Here is an 11,890-nt window from a genome sequence, read left to right as displayed (position 1 = left end):
CAAGTAAAAAACAATTGTCTTGCTTTCAGAAAAAAATAAATAAATGAATATATATATATATATAGAAACAATCTGTCAGTGGGGTAAGCAAAATAATCTTGTTTTCTGTTAGATAAGATTATTTTTTGATATTTTATCTGAAAAACAAAACTAAATTAGGAAAGCATTTTTTGCAGTTTAAGGAAATGCAAATAAAATGAAATGCATCTCTCAATCGCTAAAAGGAGCATTATTATTTCTCTTTCCCATAGCCTATTGAAAACTAAGTACACCTATCACAAGTGCAATGCAACAGAAATTTTAACCCATTAGTTTTATACTTTAAATGCTTTTGTAAAGGTAAAAGGCACAATGTAGTAAAATGCTGGTGCAGTTAAATTAGCAGTATTGAAAAATGTCATATTTTCTAAAGCATGCAGTTATACCTATAATTCTTGCACTTTTTCTTCTATTTTATTCAATTTTAGAACTTTTTAAAGCCATGTGGTATATGGATTTGAAGCTAATCTCATGTATTTGCTTTGCAAATTAAACATTTAAACAATTTATTGAATCAATCAACACAATATTTTCTCCCTCTTTTTTCTTGACTTTTTAAGATGCTTGTTTCTTTTAAGCATGAAAATATATATTTAATTAATAAAGTTGTAAGATATTGCTTTGCTTCATCTGTAAGTTGCTAGAGTGATTTCTGCAATTTTGTCATAACCTGTTAGAATGTTGTTGCTGTTGTAATTTTTTCATAATTAATATTTTTGCTTTGAGCAAATAGTTAAGAATGGCAGAAAATACTAGTTTAACATTTTTTTATATAAAAAAGTTAAAATATTGCAATTTTCCTGTGTTAAAAATATTTGACAAAAATATGTCAAATATGATCAGAACTGTAAATGCCTAGCGAGGACTGCTCGTTATATTAGCAGTATTTGGGATTAGCATAAATATGGGTATTTACTGAATAGAAAATTATTGAATGTTATATTATTATGCCTTGTATACAAGTTCCTCAGACAGGCTTTTGCAATAATTGCACTTATTGAAATATGATGCATCTTGGTGTAGCACCACTATGAACGTAAAAAACACTTTTGTCGAACATACAAATGATGGGAAAGAGCAGCTTACCAGAGCAACGATGTGAGAAGAATGAAGTAACACACCAATATGTGGTGCTCTTCAGAAAGACAAACTTATCAACAGAACACAGATTACATGACTGAGCCAAATTACATTCTGAACAATCATCATGACAAATTATAGCGTGAAAAACTAACATTTTCAGCTTTTATACTAATATTAAGAGAGTAAATTTAAGACACTTTAAATTTAATGGTAAATGAATGGGACTCAAATACATAATGATAATTTTACTGTAATATTACCACTTCTTTACAGTGTACAGCATGTGGGTGAAGATTTGTTAAGCAAAAAATAAAATAAATAAAAAATTCATACAATGTCTCTTATTTAATGCAAATAAAGATCTAAGAAAAACATGTTACATAACATAACTTATACAGAGAACAGAGAATATGTACCATTTTCTTTTAATGACTACAACAGCAAAGGCTGAATTAACAATAATACATGAACAGAGCTCTTTCAAAGTGCTTCCTTGTGCAAGAATATACTAAAATATATAATATAAAATTAAACTGCAATACGAGTATATGTTAATGTAGAAACAGTCCAGTCCTGCCATTCATGGCGCTGCTGCTCAGTTAAAAAATATGTATTTTAATAGAGCCATTGCTATTAACAAAAACAATATCATAATTTTACATGTGATTGGATACAAAAGGAATGTGATTATTATGTATGGTAATGTACTAAGTGTTAAAAATAAAGTTAAAAAATATATGTCAAGGGAACTCTACATAATTATAACGTTGTATGTGTTTATGAATTGTAATATGCCACAGATTAAAAACAGCAGCTTGTAAGCATAACACAAGCTTAAAGAATTAGCAATAGATAATAGAAATGAAACGTTGCCACAGACTGTGCAATTGGACATACTTTCTACATCCTTCATAATCAGTAAAAGCAAGGGGTGTTAAAACTACATTTCTAGTTTTTTTTTCTTAGTTCTTACAAAAATAGTGATTCTACTGCTTCTGATTTCTCAATATACTTTTAGTAAACCAAATTCAAAATGCAAATACATAAAAAACAGTAAGGTAAGACTTTGACATCTTGACTGTAAACCCGAGTTTGGCACTTTAATACAAATGGTTTAACATGAAAGTGACAAAACTTTCTTCTTGGCATCAGCAGCGACCTTCTAGCGGATCAAGGGAAAAGACAGTGCCCTCCACTGTTAGTCCCATTTTGAACCCCTCCTGGAGAGGGAAAAAAATAAAAAATAAAATACAAACACTATTAGAATTAACCCTTTAAACAGTGTATACATGTAGGATTAATTAAAATATGCAACTGCATTATACATTTATACAAATCTGTTAAATAAATAAAAATGCTTTTTAAAGCAGGGCATGAGCTAGAATCAAATGGCACAAGGTTTAAAGTCTGCGTAAATAATTGATCTTAGAGACATTTACAGGGATAGGTTCATCTAAAAATTAAGATTTTATCATCATGTTATCCCGTGGAACACAAATGGAGACATTTAACATAATGCTGACACTGCTTGTTTTTTTTTTTGACCATACAATGAAAGTGAATGGTGAAAAGGGTCAACAAAGCTCCAGAAATGACAAAAGGTTTGCACATAATATTCCAAGTTTTATGAGATAACATGGAAACTAAACCCATTTTCACAGTTCTAAAATCTCATTTAGGCAATTTCAACATATGCATATTTACATATAACAACTGATTCAACAATGTGGTTTGCACCTCAAATTTACTACGGTATGGCTTTAAAGTACTTGAAATATTAGACACATAAGTCTATGCACAGTCTAACAGAAACCAGTCACCATTTATTTTCAATGCATCGATATAAGATAAGTGAAAACATGAAGAAAAGGCAAAAATGAGAGACAGAATTTTCATTTTTTTGTGGATGAATTATCCCTATAAAACAGTTAAACATTACAAATAAGACCTAAGCGATATGTCATCTGAAAAAAAATTCAAACAGTCTTAAAATACAAACCATCTTTGCCGCTGCAAGCAGAAAGAGAGCAAAAAGATGGAAAATTGTGGTTGTTAGTTGAGCAAATGACATAAATGTTTCATGTAACTGCTTTGTATGCAAGATTTACTCTATGTTAGTCTATTTTCATCGGGTTCAAAGCATACTTAAAAAGCAAACTTCTCTTGAAAGTTTTCCATCTGCAAACAGAATAGCACTCCCAAGACAAATACGAAATAAAGATAAAACCCAATATAATCATCATATTATTCCCTTCTGCACTGAGGGAGTCTTCACAGCTGCAGCAGTGCCCACCATCAGCTCCATTAGCTGCTCATTTACACAGTCCATTTGCTAATAATTCACACACATGCAGTCACCTGCATCTCATCTAGCTTGGACTGGATGTCGGGAGGAAAGTCAGCTGCCCCGCAGGTAAAAGGGTCAAATGGTTCTGCACCAAACAGGTCTCTCCCTGAAGAAGAAAGTGACTATATTTTTTCCCCTTCATTTTACAGGCCACTGAAGCTGACATCCATAATATATGAACCTATGAAACTTGATCTTTTGGCCAAATTAGTCAACATTTCTTTTGGTAAAGAAAATGGGGAAAAAGACAACTTACTAATCTCTGTAGGCCTTGCAGGGGGTGGAGGGGCCGAGCCATTGCTTGCTGGTAATGGAACCAATGGGGTCATTGGAGAAAATGGAACCATGTCAAATATGTCAGTGGGCGTCTTCGAGGACATGCTGTTTCCCTGCAAATGTGAACAATGTGTGAAGCACATAAGCAATATATATATATATATATATATATATATATATATATATATATATGTGTGAAGAATCCCTGTCACTTTCTCACTCTTTTCATGATCCAATTTCCAAATGATAAAAAGACCAACATTTTTCAATTTAATTTGTAAATATTCCAAAATACAGAGATAATATAGATCTTAGTCAAAAAAAATAAAAACATAAGCTGGTTCGCACCTCCCCCAAACAAATACCACCTGTGTAAACACACCGATCCAATAAATTGATCCAGTTGCTGGAATCTAGTTGAGGCGTTTGTTGGCCCGTGTGAACCAGCCTTTAAAATCTGAGAGTAAAACTTAACAAATCAACAAACCAGCAACCAAGACCACAAAGATAGAAAGAGTAAACAGAAAGGTGCTTAACAGGAGGGTGAGGAACACTGGCTCCACTGGGAGGCTTTAACAAAGCCGGTTTAGCACGTGGAGGAGTCAGAAGACCAGCAGAAAGGTTAGAGTCAGGTGAGCTCATTGGCGTTAGTGTAACAGAAGAGATTTCGAGGCAAGAGAACGAGGCCACGTTGTGACACCAGAAGAGAGATGAGGGTCTCTGAAGCATATAGTCCTCATTAGAAGAGTTAATGTGAAGAAGCTGCGGAAAGATCAGATCTAGTCAGCACTAGTTTTACTGCAGTTTTTTTTCTCAAAAAAGGAAAACTCATCGGTTTAGTACAGGTTTTTAGGCATAGCTGAGGTCTGTTTTGTATGCAGCTTTAAGAGAATGGTGAATGGCAATTATGTGCAATCCACTGACAGGAAGTCCACGCAGTGCTTACAGGGGGAACTTGAGCAATCATCAGCTGTTCCTCCAAGACTTGCAACTGCTTCTTCAACTCAGAATTCTCAGCTTCAAGATCTTGAATCTATAAAGACAGATATCGATTTGTCATAAACAGATTTTCTTATTTGAGACATTGCATTGTGGTTTCTAACTGTACATGATGCTCACTCTTTTCTGTAAGCCACCTATCTGTTTCCTCGTCTCTACGTCTTTTCCCCCGGACTCCAAAAACTTCTTGTAAGCCAAGTCAAATGCTTGGCCGATGGTCAAAGTTATCTCTTCTGCCTGGAAACGACAGATACATGAAAAACCATCTTCCTAGTAACATCATCAGCAGTGTTTTGTTTGGCCATTTTTCTTCTGAACCACATTTAATTTACGTTTAAGTTCTAAGCGTTATAAATAATTTCTTTAAAAAAACTAATATGACATATTATCTGTTGTCTTACACATTTTTCACTGTCAAACACATAGCAGAGATGTTTGTTGGATTCTGAATCTTTACAAATGAATGTGAATATCCTTTTGTCTGTCTTATCATCTGCACAGAAGGATATCCGGTGCAACTGACAGTTGTGCTGTACTTCCTGTGAAGAAGAAAATAAGATAAGAGACAGTATAGACAAAATATTTTAGCCTTTAGATATATATGGTCATACAGTAGCACCAAAAAGTACTCGGACACACTTAGACTAAATAACAAAATATCCTTTGGTCATTTTTGGCAAATGGCTCACACAGGTGTAATAAATCATTAACGATGAACAGGTTCAACAACCAGAAACTGTCCAAATACTTTTTATTGAGCCATTATAGTGCCTCAACTGGCTTTCACTTAAAACAACATGGCTCATGTGAGAGACGGTTGGTTTCATAAACCTGTTTGTTAGGCTATATGCACATACTTTTGATTTAGGATCTAATATTTTCACGCCGTAGATGGAGATCTGTAATTCCACTTTTGGGATCTTCTGTCCCTCTGACTTCTTAATGTGTTTCTGAAACTTTAGAGAGAGAATGAAAGAAAGAGTGAAAGACCACAATCAGGTTAAAAGAGATTAGATATGTTGAAGATCCGCTTTTAAATTTTTTTTTTAATTTACACACATATTGTGTTGTTTTATCTTGAGTTGATAAAGCAGGATTCATGCAATACATTCACATGATAATAACAAAAACAATAATAACAATTTATTATTGTTTTTATTATTATTATTATTATTGGAATATGACCTTCTTCATATGATGTAGCATGTCCTATTTTATCAAAACCCCTTATAAGTGATAATGTAATACTAAGAGTGGAGGGTTGATCAAATTAAATTATCTATGCATCATTAAACTGTGATCCATCACTGAAGGTCTGAAACAGCTGGAGGGTTCAGATATTACATCCTCTGAAGAGAAATACCACTTCCTGTTTCCAGATGTGTGCAGCCAATGTAAAACTACAGTAACTTACCTTGAGCTTTCTGACGGCATCTCTCACCACCTCTGTACCTTTGGGCTGATCAACTTCTGTTTGCCCCAGAAACTGTGCGAGAAACATGAAAATCATATGTTATGGAACAATTGAAATCTTTTGAATAATTAAACGTCTGTCAATTAATGCTAACAAAGTACTTAAGGACATTTATTTAAACTGACCACAAAGCAAGCCACATCTCAGCTTCCGTTTCATGTTTAAACACTGTCAGCTACTGTAGACTCAACTATAATGTTAATTTTATTAAAAGGCTTTGCTGATTGCTAAGAACATTCCCCACATTTAATCTGAAACGCATTAAAAGCTAGTTGGTTATGTTATGCTAGTTTGTTTCTTTTCCTGAAAAGAAAACCATAAGGAGCATGAACACTACATTTAGCATCCAACAGATGGAGCTATTAACCTTTACCCAGTCCTTGTGGTCAAGCATCTGTCTAGACGCTGTTCTGGCTGATTTAACAACCGTTCTTAAAACACCTAGCCATTATTTCTCTAGTCTAACAGCTACTCTACTGAAATGAATAAATAAACAATAATTTGAAAGCAACCACAAAGATTTCCAGACTATACTTGTGTGATTTTTTTGTCTGACCCATTTTCACTTGTCAAATATAAATTTCTTATATTCATGTTTCTCTCTGATGAGGCTATAAACAATCTAAAAAAGGTCCTTCTACCTTACAAAACATAAATTTTTCGAACTCACTGCTGGTCTGCCTCATTCCAAGAATGCATTGAATGAAATGGATTCATGATTAGACTTAATCATTATACAGACAGCTTACATCATACTATTATCATTATTATATATATATATATTTTTTTATCAGAGAAACTCTTCTGGGGGATAAGAACCGCATTATCTTCTAAACTGGAGTTAAACAAATAAGACTCTATAAACGTGTCTGCAGCACGTACTGTAGTTATGATGGATGCCATCCACACTCAAGGGCAAGTGAGCACTGTAGGACAGAGAGTGAGGCAGGAGTGATAGATACACTACATTACACTGGGTGGAGAGTCTCTTGTTCCTGACGACTGTTCCCTGCTGGTCTGTTCGAATGTGTTTTTTTGCCAAAGACATCCAGTCTTCACTCATCTATCACCTGCTACACTGGCAGAATACAATTTTTTCCCTCTTTAATTCACTCTCTTTGTCTATTCTCTTCTCATCTGCAAAGACAGACAACACAGCTGAAACTTCGGCAGCTCTGAGAATCCAAACTGTTTTGTTTTTGTGAAGAATTCAGTAAGACATCTTAGAAGCACTGCTCGGCAGCAGACAGCTTCTCAGCCCTGAACAGAAGACGAGTCTCTGGTGAAACAGAGCGTAAAACAGCACTGACAGTGTATGCGAGATGTTCTTGCCCACAAGATGTTTGATGAATAGCAAAAGAGACACAAACAAATTCATTGTTTTATGAAAAGACTGTGTGAAAGAAGACTGTGAAACTTGATATAGCATTTGCATTGATCCATCCATTTAAGCTGTGTCTGTTTAGACCTCTGGATATTTGTTGTTGTATTTTTTTTAGAAGTACAGTTGATGTATTTTTTTCCAACAAGCATTAAAATCAGCATGAAATCAAAACTGGCCCAATTTTACTTCTTTATACACATTCTTGTTTTTTTCCCCTGCAAGATACACTGTTATTTTCAATAAAGTCAAGCTATTTATTCTCATACTACAATAGTTTATTGTACTCCATTAGGCTAGTTCATTAAATAAATATAAGTAAATTATGTTGACCTATAATGTCACACACACACACACAAATTCAAAATATTGGCAAAACAGTAAACCTTATGAAAAATGGTAAAAAAAAAAAAAAAAAACATACCTTGGCATTGTATGCTATAAATTGCTTGGCCAGTGCTTCTGGAGTGTGCATCCATGATTTATCTAGAAAGAGACAGAACACTTTTAACCTAATAATATTCTTTATGAACTTATGAAGTATGCAATATCTTAAAGGGATACTGTAGTTGACCCAAAAATGAAAATTCAATGTTTATCTACTTGCGTATGTTTTTTTTTAAACTCTCAAAGCCTTGATTTCCTTCCACTTCCATTATATGACTGACAGACTGCAACGGTTTGAGTTAAAAATCTTTGTTTGTGTTCTACTGAAGAAAGAAAGTCTCCTACATCGTGGATACAACCTGGTGAGCCGATAAACATCAAATTCATTTTTGGGTGAACTATTCCTTTTAATGATATCTTTAATGTTTTAGACAATCAGTTTATAAATAAGTAGGTCTTTAAATCAGCTGCTGTTCAAACCAAAGCAAAGCAAAAACTCCAGTTCAATTGTGCATAAACAACAAACCAATTATTAGAAATGAATATCCACTAATCAACTGCTGTTCAAATCTCGTAGCAGCGCAACTTATGTAAATGTGTTTAAACAACAAACCATAAGATTAGAAATATTTGAATTGCGTTAAATAAAGTATTTTTCAAAGATTATCAAAGATGAAAAACCAAATGCCATTTCAGCTAAAGCTGCATAGCTCAAACTGGCATGTCAGAAGGTGAATTACTGAGATTGGCCTCAAAGGAGTGCAAACAGGGGTTGAGATGTAATGGACAGGAGACACTGCCGTGCCTGTGCTTGTGTGACAGCTTAGAGAAAACTGCAAGACCTAACGGTGACAAACAAGCCGCAGGAGTCACAATATTCAGCTCGCCTGCCGATCTGCTCAGCAACAACACCCTGAGTTCATTAACAGGGTTAGCCACATCATTGCATGTCCAAAATCACTTCCTATTCCTTATATATTACATATGGGGGGTGTCAGGCATTTGACAATGCACAATTCCACCATATGTAACTCTTAACACTCTTAATCCCCCACCTACCCATCAATTCTTTCTTTAAACTTTGCTTTAATGTACTACAATTGAGAGGATGTTATGCAATGGTATTCTGGACAATTGCCATACAGCCATTTACAGGGAAACAATGACCAATTAATCTCCCATTTAGCTAAGTATAACTCAGGCAGATCGAAACAAAAGATCCCTGAGGACTCAGAACCTCTCCTGGTATTTCAAGAAAGCAATGATCGATTTTAATTAGCAATTAAATGTCAATATTCAGAAGAAAAAAAATTGGTCTGAACCCTCTGGGCTTCTTCGGGTCAAAAAAGACCGAAACCATGTACGTTTTAAATTTTTAAATTTTTTTGCTTCATCGGAGGGGGATGAAACTTGGTGACTTTTGTTGTATTACCTATGTGAACACACAAAAAAATCAAGGAGATGATTCTGATATGTTAAAGGGTCGTAAAAAAAAATTGCACACTTAGCTTCCTACGGGTCAAAAATGACCCACATAGGAAATGAATGGGAAATACAAGAAAATCCGAAAACTCAGAGAAACTTTGGTGGTACAAACTACAGATCAGCCACTGTGCAGAAAAAAAGTGTACAGCAATGAAGGGGTGACACTCTAAAACATCAAGAGTGCAAATAAGACACCCTCCCCCCCACACACACACACCCACACACACAAACACACACACACACAGAGAAATTAACTGGTAAGACTGAAACAGCAAATTTTGCTATATTTTACTATATAATCATAATAACTCCAAAACTATAGCAAGGAGAGTCAAAAGGTAGGTATCGTTTGAAAGAACTCTTTTTAAATTTTTCAAAAATATAAATTAGATTACATTTAGACATTGTCCTGCAGAGAAATTGCGGATAAAAGACAAAATATATATATAATTTGTATTATGATTTTGCATATCTTTCTTATTTGTCATGGAATAACTCAGGAAGGAAATAAGGTAGGAGGAAAATTCTTTTTTAGTGAAGTCCCCCTACATGTTAGCTGCATCTGGATAAAAAATAATAATAATTTGGATAAAGGAATCAAAAGTTACAGCATTTGGAACAGAGATAGCCTTTTTGTACAGTCTTTGACGCCCCCTCATGGGCAATTGTTTCTCCATGAAGAATATCTAGTCATAAAAGCAATAGATTATGTTAATTTTAGGCTCATTGTAATTGTAATAATATGCTGTAAAAAATGAAGTGCCATTTTCAATGATCTGTGAATGTTTCATGAGCTGTATGATGTTTTTGACACATTGCAGTACATTATTTTATAGATTATGAAAAAAAAAGAAATTGTATTTATCACCAAATAACTCAGCAATACTTAAGATTTTTTCAAAGTGGATACATTCACTGTAAAGGTCATACCCTAAGCTTTCAAATGACATCAACTTTGTGTTAATCAAGGCAATATTTTTGAAAAATATGGTAATGAATATTTTCGCAGCTAGGTGGCGCCTGCTGGCGGTACACTCGGTTTTAGAGGGATTACTCAGCACTCGTTAAGAGTTAATAAATGTGATTAGATGCATTAAAAAGCTGAGATCCTAAGCTTTAAAATGATATATAGATTGTGTTGTTCCATTCAGTGGTTGCTTAGTAATTCGATTTTTTTTCTTTCCAAATGGGAATAAAAAAAAAAAATAAAAAAAAGCTATGGCAGCCTATAGGCGGTTACAGGACATTACACACATTTATTATATTTTAAAGCCACTGGATGGCGCTCTTCTCACTTGAATTTTTTTTTATTTTAGGCCTGCACTCTATTTTGATGTGCAATGGTGCATTTATTGAAAAAAAATTAAAATTAAAATAAAATAAAAATATATATATTAATTCTAATGGAAAAAATTGCTCATAAAAAATATATAATTAATGCAAAGTATCATAAAAATCTTTAAAAATTCTAAATAATATACAAAAAATATTATTGAACAAAAATATATTTGATTGGTTTTCCTGGGGAAAAAAAAGTTACATTTTTAAGGCTTCGGTCTTTTTTGACCCGGAGGAAGCTAAGTGTAACCCATTTACGAAGAAGCCCAGAGGGTGAAATAAGGATGACTCTTGGATAAACAGTCATTTTAGAAGTTAGCAACAAGTTTTGGGCTTTCAGAACAATTAGTGTTTAAATCGGATTAGTTTTGTTTGCCCGCTGAGATTCCTCATAGATTGGGTGTGATTCATAGGTCAAATGAAAAGCGAACAACTCAAAATGTCAGTGTTTTTCTGTACATTGGTGTGTAAGAACGGTAGGTCTTTCACAGACATCACTGTGATGCCGAAGCTGATGACAAAGTGTCTAGAGAAATGCATTGCTTATTATAATTCAAAAAAGAAACCAATTTAAATGGAGAATGGGTGAAAATCTGTCAAAAGGTCAAATCATAAAGCATTGAAATGGGTCACTTTTGTGTCTGTGGTGACTTCAAAGCATTTCTCTGCATATTTGGCCATGTAGAATACCTATTTGTCTGGCTATTAGTATTTCACATTTAATTTAATGAATTGTATAATTGGAAAAGTGGCAAGATATTGATGTTTCCCAAACTAATATCTAATGATCATTGACTGAATATCAAGTCTTGTCAAATAAGAACATCTTAGCATATTCTTAGCAAGATTTCTCTGCAAGGGCTTTAGAGCAGTGTAACTGCCTTGGTAGTCTCCGCATCTAATTTTACAGTTCACTGCTTTGATTCATGGAGCCCTGAATGGCAATAAGACGACATTATAGCAGAAGAAAGACAGGAATGATCTAATACAGTGGTTCTCAAACCTCTCCATTAAGTACCCCTGCACATTTGCACTGCACATTTTGTATGTCTCCCTATATCTGACACACCCACTTCAGGTC

General features: G+C 34.1%; 1 protein-coding gene across 12 annotated transcripts in view; it reads right to left on the bottom strand.

Annotated features, from left to right (window-relative positions):
- Positions 1 to 1,448: 1,448 nt before the first annotated feature.
- The window catches only part of LOC132095465 (PTB domain-containing engulfment adapter protein 1), a 177,913-nt gene continuing 167,471 nt past the window's right edge, over positions 1,449 to 11,890 (bottom strand). For 8 of the 12 annotated variants that reach the window (XM_059500492.1, XM_059500488.1, XM_059500484.1 and 5 more), the window contains 10 exons: positions 8,024 to 8,085; positions 6,159 to 6,230; positions 5,602 to 5,700; positions 5,146 to 5,283; positions 4,865 to 4,981; positions 4,692 to 4,778; positions 4,283 to 4,507; positions 3,726 to 3,858; positions 3,481 to 3,575; positions 1,449 to 2,342 (listed from right to left, as the gene is read on the bottom strand). In XM_059500492.1, coding sequence (XP_059356475.1) covers positions 2,271 to 2,342; positions 3,481 to 3,575; positions 3,726 to 3,858; positions 4,283 to 4,507; positions 4,692 to 4,778; positions 4,865 to 4,981; positions 5,146 to 5,283; positions 5,602 to 5,700; positions 6,159 to 6,230; positions 8,024 to 8,085 — 1,100 coding nt within the window. In that variant the 3' untranslated portion in view covers positions 1,449 to 2,270. Of the gene's footprint in view, positions 2,343 to 3,121; positions 3,133 to 3,480; positions 3,576 to 3,725; positions 3,859 to 4,282; positions 4,508 to 4,691; positions 4,779 to 4,864; positions 4,982 to 5,145; positions 5,284 to 5,601; positions 5,701 to 6,158; positions 6,231 to 8,023; positions 8,086 to 11,890 lie in introns of all 12 variants that reach the window. The other 4 variants (XM_059500493.1, XM_059500496.1, XM_059500494.1 and 1 more) reach the window with 4 other exon arrangements.

The sequence above is a fragment of the Carassius carassius genome, chromosome 19 (genome assembly GCF_963082965.1).
Source record: "Carassius carassius chromosome 19, fCarCar2.1, whole genome shotgun sequence".
Taxonomy (NCBI): Eukaryota; Metazoa; Chordata; class Actinopteri; order Cypriniformes; family Cyprinidae; genus Carassius; species Carassius carassius.
Note: the sequence above shows the minus strand (reverse complement) of the source record. Positions and strands in the feature narration are given on the sequence as shown.